Source organism: Melospiza melodia, chromosome 1 (assembly GCF_035770615.1).
Source record: "Melospiza melodia melodia isolate bMelMel2 chromosome 1, bMelMel2.pri, whole genome shotgun sequence".
In the NCBI taxonomy this organism is placed as follows: Eukaryota; Metazoa; Chordata; class Aves; order Passeriformes; family Passerellidae; genus Melospiza; species Melospiza melodia.
Genome location: NC_086194.1, coordinates 32,098,463 through 32,112,944, shown reverse-complemented (window position 1 = coordinate 32,112,944; position 14,482 = coordinate 32,098,463). Strand labels below are relative to the sequence as shown.

The following is a 14,482-nucleotide window of genomic DNA, read 5'->3' as shown; positions in this document are numbered from 1 at the left end:
GATTATATTAGAAATGGGATAGCTACTTTTTTTAAAAGAGGCACTTTCATAAGAGCTATTTTGCATCAGTTGTCTCTGATACCAGTCAAAATATCATTCTCTTTTTATTTTCTTTTTTATTTTTTTCTGCTTTATCATAAGTATTCAGATATAAAAACCTCTTCTATGAAAGCCACTGCGTGCTGGAGAAGTGTTTGAGCCAGCTCCCCAAACTGAAGGTCTTTTCTGCTGTTCTCCATCCCAAGGCACTCTGTAGTGCTCCTCACAGCACAGACAGCTTTCTGCATCACCTCATGTGGCACCCAAATCAAGTGAGATGCAGGTTATTGGTTTGACAATACCACTGCTGCGTTTCTGTTTAGACAGACAAAAGATGAAGAGGGTTCAGCTGCCCATAAGAGCTCTCCAACAGCTGATGCATAATAGAAGCCAGAACCTCAGCACATTTTTTTTGGACAGAGTGAGGAAAACATGATATGTAAATAGGAAAGTTTCAAATCCAGAAAATTTTTCTAGAACACCTATACTACACAAACATACATATTCCTTGTTCTTCCTCCTAAACTTGCTTTTCCAGTTTCCCTGTGGATATTCACTGACCTTTCCCAAGCCTCTGGCTTGGAAATATGATCATACACACCATCTTTTGAAAACCATCCCTGGATATGCCATAACACCTTTCATCAGTGCTGTATTTTAATATACATAATTGCATTTAGTTATCTCTGCTCTGCCAAAAATCCATATAGTTTTATCTTCCAGAGAGCCTTATTGGTAGGTAACAGATACAGAATCAGGGTCCTCCTTCCAGATACCAGCAAGTTGCATTTACGAGATGAGACAAGATTCTCACAGACCTAACTCTGTTCAACTGTATATACTTGATTCCTTAAGTTAGTGGGAACTAGAAAAATATTTGGCAGCATAACTTTTATCATAAATTGTGTCTTCATGGACCAAAAATAAACTAACTCTTCAGAATCTTTGCCAGGGCTCTGTATTTCATGACTTGGCAGCTCTGCAAGTTACTGTGAATTTCTCTGCTTGCTCAGAAATACAGAACTGAAATTTTCATTGAAGCAAAATGCTTTTAGCCTACCTGAAACAGTTAACAGCCTTTACAGAGTACAGGCTAAACTGAGTGCTGTCTGGGATGACACCAACAAGAAACTGGTTGATTCTGTGACACCAACAAGCATGTACAGCATTAAGTGACTCCTAAAATGAGCTGGTAGCCCACTGAACGGTACAGGGCGGAGGGCTGAGAGGGACAGAGACAGCTCCCCAGCAGAGGAGTAATCCCTGAGAGAAGGTCAGCCTGCTTGTGGCATAGGTCAGCAAAGGGAGGTAAGAAATATCAGCAATTGCTGCCATGGCATAAGCATGGCTCCATTGGAAGAAGGATGGGAGGGAGAAGGGGAGCTGCGCTTTGCCCAGCTGAACTGTTCACAGATTTTCCTGTTGGACACTACAGTCATGAAAACAACTCCTTTGCTACAAGTATTTTAACTGGGACCAACTTTTATACAGTTCTTGTAGTTCTAGTTCTCAACACAGATATCACAGAGGCAGTACAGCAGAAAAATCTTTAGTGACCTTTATCAAAGTAAGTGGCAAGAAGATGTTCAAAACCATTCACAGTCAAGGGAGAAGAGGTCAGAAAAAAGACTGACACTATTCTTAAACTATTAAGAATTTATTAACTATTAACTTAACTATTCTAAATGCATCCAACTTACTGGATAAAAGATACACATTGAACCTCACGGTGATGCAAAGAAAAGATGCGTCAAGAATTAATTTTTGAACCTGTTCTGTTGGTCAAACCAAGGCTGTGGAATCAGTCCGAGATTTTGTCCAACCCTTGTTCCCTCAAAAAAACCAATCAGACAACTTTTTTTTGTTTCAGACTGACACTATATTCCGTCGAGAGACGACACTCTCACTGCCTTGGTTGCTGGTCGTTCTTCGGGTTTCCAAATAACAAGCCCTTCGGAACTGAAAAGAAGAAGCACAAACCCGCTGCATTTCCCCTCTACCCACCCCGGGAGACGGGGGAAGAACGCCCTGAAATTCCCTGCGAAAAGCCCCGATGGGCCGGCAGGAGGCACCCGCGGCGGCCGCCGGCGCTGCCCGGCCGGGGCTTCCCGAGGGACCGCGGCGCAGGGAAAGGAGGCTCGGCCGGGAAACGGGGAATCGGCTGGGGAAAGGGGACTCGGCCGGGAAAAGGGGAATGGGCTGGGGAAAGGGGGCTCGGCCGGGAAACGGGGAATCGGCTGGGGAAAGGGGGCTCGGCCGGGAAAAGGGGAATGGGCTGGGGAAAGGGGAATCGGCTGGGGACAGGGGGGTTGGCTGGGGAAATGGGGCTCTGCCGGGACAGGGAGCTCGGCCGGGGAAAGGGGCCTCGGCCGGGAAAAGGGGGCTCCGCCGGGAAAAGGGGGCTCGGCTGAGGAAAAGGAGGATCGGCTGGGGAAAGGGGACTCGGCCAGGGAAAGTAGTCTCGGCCGGGAAAAGGGGGCTCGGTCGGGCAAAGGGAGCTCGGTCGGGGACAGGGGGCTCGGCCGGGACAGGGGGCTCGGGGCCGGCCCCCCTCACCTGCCGCTGCCGGGGCCGCCTCGGGAGCCGCGCTGGGGTCCGGGACGCGGCTCCGCTGCCGCCGGCTCGACCCTTTATTGCCCCATACACACCCCCCTCGCCGCCCCGTCCCGTCCCCACGCTCACCGCGTTCCCGTCTCGCTGGGGGTGGCTTCCCGGGCCCTTCCCGCTGCCGCAGCCGGGGCACGGCGCTGCTCGCTCGGCGGCGGAGCGGAGCCGGCCCGGTGTCCCCGCCTGGACGGAGCCCGTGCGGGAGGGCCGGGGCGCCGGGCACGGCAGCGCGGCGGGGTTTGAGGGAATTCGGCACCGTTCGCAGTGCCGAGTCCCTACGGAGCAGCGCTGGTGCATCCTCCCCCGCGCCGCCGGGAACGTGTGAAACACGAATCCCCGTCTCAGCATCTCTCTCTGCAAATGTGTAGAAAAGTGCCAAAAATTAACTGTTTGTTGCCTGCCCGTACCTGCTCCCCGGCGCGCCCTGGGGATGACAGGACAGCGCGTCCGGTGGGAGTTGTTAGACATAAACCAGACCCCAAATGTCCGGCTCCCACTCGGGGATCCAGAACAACCACTGGGACAGGTCCCACCAGATCACGCTCTCGCTGCTGCGGGGACGCAAGGACAAGGGGCTCAGGAGGAAGCAATGCGCCGACAGCGGTTCCATTTGGGCAGCTCTTAGTTAAACTTCAGGCCATGAGAGCAGCAGCCGCCTCTTCCACGACCGGTGGGAAGACAGCTGCTTTCTGAAGTTATGCTCACTGTGCAACAAACATTTCCTACCGGGATTTAAAACTGCTCCTCAGCTTGCTTTTTGCAGAAAAAAATCCTCCAGGTCACTAGTGTTTGCATTCACAGCTGCCGAAGCTGCCTAACTGTATCTGACTAAGCACAAACAAAACCCAGATATTTTCATGATACATGTTTTCAACCCAGTGAAAGCAAAATATCTGGGGATGCCTGAGTAAAACATCCATTATGCCAGCTGCAAGGAAAGCCAGCTTCACTTGGTGTGTGGCAGGTTTCCCTCTGAGGTTTTTTCAGTTTGGCACTTAGACACTGCTCATGTCTCTACCAGCTCATGGTGGTCTGCCAAGCTGTAGAGCATCTCTGTAGACAGCCACTCATCCCAGAAAAAGTTGATTTCTGTCATATGACTAATGCAAAAACACCCCTTTAAAATATGTGCCTGCTCTTGGCGTGAGCATCTGGAGACCTCTGTGATCATGGCATTATTTTCAAGAAAACATCTAGGATGGAATTGTGAGTTGAGTCTACTGCCAATGTGCCTTAGAAATCAGTACCTCAGAGCGCACAGAGCTCTGTGCTGCTGCATGGGAGCTCTCTCAGGAGCCGAGCACTAACAGTGAGGCAATGCCCAGCAACCCACCTTGTGCCAGGCTGCTGCCCCACAGACCTCTGGAGCTGGCTTGCTTCCTTTGTGCAGAAAACTGCAATGCTGTTTGATGAATTTTACTCTCCTTATTTTGCTGCACACAGGACATTACATTTCTTCCCCTGGTTTCTTTTCTGTGAGAACCTTTGTTCTTATGTTCTAAGAGAAGGTGATTACTTTTCCCTCTGCAGGGGTCAGCCAGAATTCAGCAGTGTTGCTAGGGCTTGGAGCTTGGCTCTCTCACCAGCGCCGTCCATTTGCTTTTCATGCTTCACTTGGTCAACATTCAGCATGCAACCAACTTTCAGAGCACTTTTCACCTTTCTCAAGGAAACAGAAAGAGATTTTTTTTATTATTATTTTTTATTTTTTTTTTTTTTTACTTCTCTTGCTCTTTGGAGACATTGATCTGTGTGATATAGCTCCTCACAGCTAAGCTTGAGCTATATCTCTTTTCTGGAATCACAGAGTGGCAGAGAAAACACCTGTCTTGGTGTAAGTACAGGGGTTTTTCCAGGCTTCCCCAGATTAACCTGCCTCTTGGGTCATAACCAGAGGAGTCTACAAACTTAAATGGGCACTGATGAAAAAAATCTATCTATCTATCTATCTATCTATCTATCTATCTATCTATCTATCTATCTATCTATCTATCTATCTATCTATCTACCCACCTACCTACCTACCTATTGATTAAAGGCAAGTAATTTCCCAATTTCCTGTGGTGAAATAAAAGAAAACATGCTTTGAAGAAAACTTAAAATATCTATAGTTAAACAAGGATGAAAAATCCTTAAAGTTGACCCAAAGTCTCTTTCTGATTTCTGTAACCTCAGTGAATGTCCTCATAATATGTCCTCAAGATTTACTTGCCTTATTCTTTTCTGATAATCTTTTTGTTTCTTTAAATCTTATCTCAAATATTCAGCAGAAAACCTTCTAGGAGTGCACTTCAGCAAGAGTATGGGTAAAAGCTTTGATGCAAATTTTCTAGTTAGCTACTGCAGCTGTAGCACAATAAATGCATATATTCAACCCAATATATAGAGTAGATTTTTGAATTTCTTAGTTGGCCAGTCAGATGGACAATTAACAGATTGTTAACGGACAAATTCAACAGTAACTTGAGATCATAACAGTACATTTTGAGGGATATGAGGTGACAATTGACTAGATATAAGTGAAAAAGATATTGATCTCAGTGAAGTAGTATAATAGATGCTTTTGTTCTCTGAAATTAAAATGGTTGGCACCTTCAAAAAGTAATTTTCTAATCCTTATTAAAAATTGCTTGTAGAATTTTCATGGAAAGCTTTGTTTAGTTCAGCTGAGGGATCACATGGTACATTCTGTCAAATGAAATTGACATTCAAATGAAGGGGTACACACAGATTATTGTGGTACATGTATTTTTATTTCTTCAATATGACAAAAAGGTAATCTCCAAATTCTTTTTCTGAACCTGTTTGAAATCTGTTATCATCTTCCACAATAACTTTCCCTTTTGATTTTCCTCCATGTATCATTGCTGTCCAACTGTTAGGGGTTTGTTGCAATAAATATTTGTCTCAGTCAGCTTCTTTTCACTGCATGTGTTCATGTGTGTTTGCTAGATATCTCCTCAAGACCACTGATGACGATTTCTTTTTTTTTTTTTCTTGCAGGGCACAAGCAGAACTTGAAAGAATGGAAGAGATCAAATAGAGACAGGATTAAATTTAGCATTTTTGTGGGTAAAGCCTCTTTATGTATTGGCTTGTTACATACTCCATTGTTCTCTAGCTCTCTATTCTTCACATGCGTATTAACATGTCAGCTACCACAATTAATTAGATAACAATCTAATATAGACTAGAGTTCTTAAGAGTGAGAAATTTTATTCTAACAGTGTGGTAACAGACGACTGTGCTAAAACAAGCAGAACATAGAGGCTATTGAACAGTCACAACTAAAGGAGAAACAAGGGTGCAATCACTAATTATTACTGGCTAAATAGCAATAATAAGTAGCAAGGTGATCCTCAATGCCAAACTGATTTTGAAATCTACAAGTGTAAAAACAGAAGACTACCCAAAGGTTTCAATCTTAGTTTCAAAAAAAGTCTTCAGGCACTTATTTCAACAAAAGTGAAACTTAGATATGCGAATGTAGAAGTGTGGATTGTGTTTAATGCAAAAGTCACATTTACTACAATACATCTGAATTACACCACTTGAATGTTTTCAGTAACTTGACGTTGGATGCCAGTGAAATCAGTTCTGCTCATATTTAAGAACAGGAGCTTAAATGTATGATTATTTCATATCTTAAGCTCTTACCATTTAAACCAGTGTATTTTTATTCCATCAAGGCTACCAACTTTATTTCTGTGTAGTTTCATGCTGTTATAAAAGAGGAAGAGAAAAAAAGCTGAGGGAAATAGAATTTTTTCTATGTATGTAGAAAAATCTCTCTGGTTTACGACAATCTGTAAAAATTGATTGCTTCTCTTAATGTAAACAGATGGTAACATCCAGGATGATTGACATTTACTATGTCCATGCACAGCTCCCAGGGGAATCTACTTTTAACCATATGCTACTCTGTCTGCAAGTCCAGCAGTTAGAAAAATAAACACTATCAAGAATCTCCACTTTCAAAGACCTTTCAATAGTGACTCTGCTGAGTACTCTGTGACTTCTGCTCAAGATAGAAAGAAGCTGCCAGCATCATGTGCAAGACCAGTGTTGTGCCAAAAGTCAAAAGCATTAAAAAAATATATATTTGCAAAGGGAATATCCTACCTATTCTCCACCTTCTTCTATCTCCATATGGTAACTACTGCTTTTCCTGTTCAGGTACTATCATTTTAGACTTCATTCAGATTTCTTTTAGTACTTCAGTCCCCTATTTTGTAATGTACTCTTTTTCCCCCTAATTAAATATTTTATCACCCTTCTCATCCCACTCTCAGGTAATTCTTGCCTGCTTCAATGATCTTGACTTCTTTTCCCTTTATGAGCAGCAGTAAACTTTTGTGACTGCTGTCAATAAAAATGGAAGACTTTAGGGTGAAAAGGTAGACCAATCATCATGGTGTTTATGCTCTAGCTAACTTTTTTTCTCCTTTAAATAAACACCTCTTCCACATCTGGTTATGGAAGTTTCCTTTTAGGAATTGGCATAAAATGATGAAAAAACTGGCATGCTTAAACAAAAATTGCAACAGTACAAAAGTAAAATGTGTGACTGGAGAATATTACTTCACTTGGTTTGGCTTTCACTTTCTTGGCTTTTTTCCACTCACCTGTTCAGTTTTGCATATTAATCCCTTGGATTTTTAAAACTGTAAACAGAGAATCTTTATCTGCAAGACTGAAGTAGAACTGACAAAAAGGAGATAGCAAGTGGATAGTGCTTTATATACTTGTTGATGTACAAACTCAAGAATCTTTAAGTCCTGAAAGATGTACATGTGTCCACTTAGCAGACACACATATCAGCATCAATTTAAGTTAGGAAACTGAGTTGTGAAAGTAAATCAATACCTTGTTAATTCACTTAGTTTTAAAAAAAACCTGAATGTGTCTAAGTCTATGCAGAGGATGCTTCTCTTGCTACTTGCTTTCAGTAGTTTTAAGAATCTTTCAGAACTTTGACAAATGTGTCAACACCAAAAGGTCAGCCAGCTTTAAGACTGGGTTCTTCCTTGAATTTGGTCCAAGACTTTCCTTTAAAATACATACAAGCAACACAAAGTTTGCATTCAACTAAAAACAATACAAAAATAAATACTTAACAGAATTTTAGATCAGCAGCACAAACACTTTTTGATAAACACTCCCTGCCAAGCAAACTTTTATTTTAAACTGTAGCTTGGACTAAGCTTCCATAATCATGGGGATGGAACAGAGATCTCATTCAACTGAAATACTTTCCAAAGGAGTTTTCCAATATAAATATTTAGGAGAGAGTACTTCTTTTGTCTGGTCTATGTGTTTCTGCAATGTGTTTAGCAAGAAGCAAAAGGTTATTCAAATAAAAAGCTATAGCATTTGAACAGGCAATGAGAGAGGTCTTAATGGCAACCTAGGCTAGGCTAGGATACAGCACAGATGCATGAGGGAACAGATGCAAGAGAGAAAGTGAAAAATTCCAGAAATGCTGTAAAATATGTACGTGATAAAGAAATCTCTGAATATTTATAGTCTCCATTATGCTTCAGTTAAGAACAGTTTCTCCTTCCCAGGAAAAACTATAAAGGTTGAAACATTTTTTTATATTTTAAAGGGTTGTGCTAAAATATTGTTGTAAGAAATTATTAAATGCTCAAGGCTAGGTATTATCCATACACAGAAGTAGAAATTATAGACAGAACTTTGAATTTGTATATTATGAATCTTATATTGCACATTGCTGCTCATGTAAGTCAATAAATGTCTATGTCTCTTGACCTGGAAATGTAGAAGTAGGCAATTTTTGGTACGTGCTATGAAAACCATCCAACAAACCATATTAAACTGAACAGAAAAATGCCCATCACTATATCAACAGTAGTTAGGCACAGCACCAATCCACCTGCTTGTGATAACTTCTGGTCATTTTTAGTGAGGCTGTTCTAGAAAAGGTATCTCGCTGCCTGTCTCCGTGGAAGGTATTCTAGCAAGCAAAGATAGCACATGCCAGCTCTAGGTCCCCACAGCACCTCCATTTTCATTGTCAAATCTCAGGATATCAGGAAATTATGCAAATAGCTTTGGGGAAAGGAAAAGGAATGGGAAGCAGGGACACAGAAGGGATTAGGAAGTTCAATATGAATTAATCCTGATATTTCCTACCTAGCTGGACAGAAAATAAAGCTAATGGAAAAAATATAAAATGTAACTTTAGATAATTTTAGCAATGGTAGAGAATATACGGTTGTGGACAGAAAATAAAGCTAATGGAAAAAATATAAAATGTAACTTTAGATAATTTTAGCAATGGTAGAGAATTTACAGTTGTGGACAGAAATACTCAGTTTGGTATCACGCCTCATGATTCCCAGAGTAGAACAATCACATTTGAAGGACTAAAAGGGTAAAATGTAACATGAACATTCATCCTTATGTAAGAGTTTGTTATTTTCTGATACTGTATATTTGAAATGGTGTAAGCAGAGGACTACTCTCACCAGTAATGTAGAATTTGCTTCAAAACATACCACTGCCACAATACTAAAAAATTGGTCAATAAAGACATATTAGTTGATCAGATGTCCATTTACTTTGAATTACAACATAGATTGACTTCAGAAGTTTGACATTCAGATAGAAGTTACTGAGACTTTAACAGGTATTTAATCCAACATATAATAAAGATAATATATTTTATATCTCGGGAAAGATTATTCTGTTTTGCAGTACAAGGTTAGAAGTCTCAAATTACAAATTCATCTTTTGGAAAATGGAAGGAAGTGGCCCTCTTTTGTGTGTATGTGGTGGTCAGGGACTTGTTTTAGTGGTGGGATTTGCAGTGTTAGCTTTTCATTTGAGCTCAATGATGTTAAAGGTCTTTTCCAACCTAAATGATCCTGTGATTCTCTATGTATTTCTTCCTTTGTGAAACAGCATTACTTATTTACTGCAAAAGTACAGTAAAGTACATTAAAATTTTTAGCATTAAAAAAATGAGTATAACATTATCATTAGCAATTTGGCATACCATTAAAGTTATTTTAGTATAACACAATGCAGGAGCCTGATGACATTTCACTAAGAAAAGCTCAATATATTTTCTATGAGTTGAAGTCAGTACTTTCAGGTTTCCACCTATTTGTTATATTCATTCCCTCTGTGCAACACAGTGACACTTTGATTACTTATCTCTATCAAACTGAATTATCTTCAATTTTCTAAATTTGTGTTTTATCTGTGTGTGTGTGTGTGTGTGTGTGTGTGTATGCACATATTCCTTACCTTAGGAAATTTTTCCCTGTGGTTATTCCTTTGGTGTGTTCAGGAACAACCGCAGCTTCCATTCGCAAGAGCTGAACAAACCCCACAGAATTCATGCTGAGCTAGAATCTGCTGGTTTAATTCCCTGCTGGGAGTCTGCCAGTTGGGAAACGCTGACCAGCAAGTACAGGTCTTAATTACACAAATCCAGAAGCTGCTGCCAACCTTTCCCCATTGAGAAGCATTTGTTTTCCAGTGTTCTTCTTGATGAACAGATTATCATACAAACATTATTTATTGCTGCTTTATATTGTAAGCAATTAAATGAAGAAACCTTTTAAACTCAAGGGAATTTTAATAGGTTACTTGCAAAATGTTATTGCAGGCAACAACTTGTACATGATTTTAGTTCCAAACCCACCAAAAAATTATACAAATCAGCATTGTAAAAGTGTCAGATTAATGCCTTACAGGCTTTGCTGGCAGAATTAATTTCTAAATTCTAGATGTGGGGAAACATTACTCTCATTTTTTTCCTTTTCCATTTTTTTTAGAAAAATTTACAAGTGAAATATTACTACAAAACTTTTTTTTTTTTATAAGGAATTTTTGCAAAACATTTACATTTTTACCATCAACTATTTTTCAGTTTCAAAATCATTATGTAGATTTAATACCCTATGCTGCACATCAATTCTTGCGGGATGACAATTCAGTGACATGCATAAAAAAACACCACAAGGCATTAAAATGAAGACTTAAATACAAATATTGTTGCAATAAAACAGTTATAAAATTGAAAAATAGGACCTAAACATCATGCTTACTTAACTTTGACAAATTAACTTTTTCTCCTAGATTACACACTTTTATTACTGCTCTCGTGAAAGAATGTGATAAATAATGACTTAACACCAATTGCTAATGTAATCGGCAACACATACACAAACCTAACCAAAGAAAGTATATTGTAAGAAAAAAACTATTCTAACACTGGAGTTCTACCATGGTAAATACACTTTGCACTGATAATTACAATAAAGCAAAATTTTTAATGGTGGCAAAGGGAATGAACAGTGAAATGCCATTAAACAAGATACTACTGCACATCTGTGCCCTATTACTTACAACAGCTATATCCCACTGAGTCAAATAAAGGACATTGAAATTTACGATCCTTTTAAGACAGAAAAGTGGATTCAGAATGGTATGCAGAACAGACTGGCAGAATGTTTCTAATTCCAGCGGTAAAATGTGCACCTGCTAACACAAGTTAATGTATTTGAGATGCTATGAAGCCAACCAGATTTAGATTTGGATACATCTATAACAGGGATTCATTGCAGATTAAAAATTACTTCAGTTTCCTATCTGCATACATAAGTATGCATGAAAAAATTACATATGAAATGGTTGCAGAATGCTTGTAACTTCAGTTTACAAAACTGTTAACTTTTAGGAAATATGATATTAACATTAGGAAAGTTCTTCTTTGCATAAAGTAATGTAGAGCACTGATTGTGAAGCATAATGATAAAATATATCTTTGACGTTTCATTTCCTTTATAATAAAATTAACAGTTAATACTACCTAATGTTCATCTGTATTAAATGTAACACCTAATTGCTTCTGATGTTTTAAATCCAGATACATCAGTTAAGAGTACTTTAAATAAAATATACAAAATAATGTACAAAACCCAACTAAAATTTAAAGACTCTGTTACAAGTCTAAAAAAGCTTTAAGAAACTTGAAATTTATAACCACAGTGTAAAATTGTTTTTCTTTAATCTCAAAGCTTTTTATGTAAACTGAAAGTATAAAATACCCTCAGCTTAGTATTTTGCTACAAAGGGCTGGCCTAAAGTGTACACAGTGTAAACAATGGCATTTCTTTTGCTTCAAAAATACAGAAAACACCACAAGATTGATAAATTGTTCAGATGAGAAGTATATGATCTTTAGGGAATGCACAGGGTACCTGTTACGCCTTACAAACCAACAGCTACCACATACATTCTTCCTTTCATAATTTGTAGGGGAAAGAAGAACATCTTATTCTTCTTGCACTGTACTTCCTTCAGTTACATTAAAATATTTTGGTATATAAATCTCCTTAAAAACTGGTCATGAGAATTTATTAACAAGTGACTGTAGATGTAAAAGGTTGTATTTATGCCTAGGGGAAGTAATTAAAAATCCTGAGTATGAAATATTTGGCCATCTTTCCTCCTTGTACCTACTATTAATTTTCACACAGAAAATGCAATTTTTGTTATTGTTTTTTCTTTTTTTTTTTTTTAATATTTCCTCTATATTCACTGTCACATCTGAAAATTTAACCAAACCTTTGAAACCAAAAGTCATGTCCCAAAAAGATTATAATATTTCTCTTTTCCCAGTTTGTTTTTTGGTTGGAGGATCAATATAAGACTAGATAGGTAACAGATATTTATTACCAGCCTACACACTATCCTTGAAAAGTGGTGGTAATATTTGAGGGGAAAGAGAAAATGTTTACTTACTTCTTTCCTTATTAAAATGTGATAATTTTTTTTCTTTGGCTATTAAGTCAAAGCACAAAGAACTCAGCACATTAACCACAACATAATAAACTAGTATTTACAGAGGAGATACTGGATAACACTCAGTTGTCAGATTGATTTCCATGAATTCTAACAAAATTAAAAATCAAACACCTAAGCTCGAGTTTTTAAGATTCAAATTATCTATGAGTTAGAAATGGGCCACAGATGTTTTAAAATACAGAATCATAGAACCACAGAATGGTTTGGGTTGGAACAGACCTTAAAGATCTAGTTCCAACCTCCTTGCCATGGGCAGATGGGCAGGGAAATATAAAATGAAACTATTTACCAAAAATTGACACAATTTTCTTTTGTTCTACATAAAGATACCATTACTTTTGTAAATCATATGTTAATATCTTTCTATGGTTTTATCTTTCCTACTGTTTACACTAATTCTACATAGCCTAGCTCTCCACATGAAGAGAGGAATTAGAACTCACTGATTGTCATTTATACACACTACTATAATGTAGTAGTCGAAATTAATCTGAGGCCCACCTCAGAATCACTTTGCAGCATGCATCATTCAGCTGCTATTTGAGTAATTCCAAAATTTGAGAAAAGATGGCCAAAATTAACTGATGTGTTGTATGGACTGAGCAAAATCCCAAAATATGTCCACTGTTGTTCATCCTGTGTTCTGTTTTGCTGCGTCTTATGGGAAAAGGATGCTCTCATTAAAATACTACAAATTTATGTTAAAAACAAAGTGCCTTCATCAAATGGTATTAATCCTAGTCAAGGTCCACCCAGTTTTACATTGATACTATCAGATTTTATAAACACATTAACATACAGTGGTAAAATAGGGGGGTAAAGTTCACTTAAAATCATTACAGAATATACAGATATATAACTAAAAAAGTACAGTATGGAAATATTATTCCTCTATCTGTTTATCCAGTCATCAATTTGCGCTGTTTGTATTTTTGAAAATTTTGTCTTGTTGCACCGGTGTACACTTCCCTTGCTGACCTTCCAACCTGGAACACTTACAGAAGTCATGACTGAAAAAAAGATTTCCTGCTCTGTAATCCACTTTACCAGCCCACTTCCATATCCTGAAAGGTATGTAAACTTAAGTGCAGCACTAGGTGTCCATATAAATGATCCTTTCAGAATTCTTCCATGTTTGTTGAAACATTAGGGGTTGCTGGGTTTGAATCTTGAGAAATGGCAGCAACAGTGACAATTCTTGGAGAACCAAGAACCTCAGTAACTGAAGAGTCCAGTTCTCCTGAGGTAACAATAGCAAGGGCTGTTCCACCACCCTTCTTGTTTTGATGAGTTTTGACATGTTTCGAGAGATGGTCACTTCGCATAAACCTTTTAGAACATTCTGGGCATTCAAATCTCTTTTCACCTTTTCAAAAAGAAAAAGAAAACCAACATGTTACTGAAAGAGAGCACTGAACACTGCTTGATCATCTGAATCTCACCCTATTCTATTCAACACTCAAAGTGTCTTTATAAGGACACCTTTTCCACCTGTCTCATTTCCAGGTGTGTTCTGTTCAGTCATAGGCTTTTGGCCACCTACTCCCCACTACTGAAATGTTCTCAACAAGTATTTGCTATGCTGTGATCATCTGACGAGAAGTTTGAATTTCAGGACACCAGAGAATTTTCATAAACTTCTATAAATCTACCAGAGCAAGGGAGGTAAAAGCACTCAAAGAACAACTTTATAATAATGCTTTTTAAATTTAGATTACACCAATGGGAAACAAATTCAGAAACACGAATTCCAATGCTCCAAGAAGATGTATGAAATCTACACCAAGAGAGACAAATTCAGTTTACCAAAAGGTACTGTTACTGTTCAAATGTAATTAGTACTTAGACATGAGGTACTCTAAGTTTGGGGAGAAGGGACAGGAGGGGGATAAAAATATGAAGGCTGATAAAATTTTTCAGCTTTTAAAACACCAGCTCTTCCATTCTGAACTGTTAAGAGACTTTGCTTTATCAGTTCCCACTTGAAACTAGG

General features: G+C 38.8%; 1 protein-coding gene and 1 long non-coding RNA gene across 2 annotated transcripts in view; one reads left to right on the top strand and one right to left on the bottom strand.

Moving 5' to 3' along the window:
* Positions 1-4,384: 4,384 nt before the first annotated feature.
* LOC134416370 (uncharacterized) lies at positions 4,385-9,214 on the top strand. The gene is made up of 2 exons (XR_010027250.1): positions 4,385-5,718; positions 6,488-9,214. It is a non-coding gene; the product is annotated as an uncharacterized LOC134416370 (long non-coding RNA).
* Positions 9,215-10,235: 1,021 nt separating this feature from the next.
* The window catches only part of SP4 (Sp4 transcription factor), a 27,538-nt gene continuing 23,291 nt past the window's right edge, over positions 10,236-14,482 (bottom strand). The window contains exon 6 of the mRNA XM_063152919.1: positions 10,236-13,855. Within this exon, the coding sequence (XP_063008989.1) occupies positions 13,608-13,855 (248 nt within the window). The 3' untranslated portion in view covers positions 10,236-13,607. The remainder of the gene's footprint in view (positions 13,856-14,482) is intronic.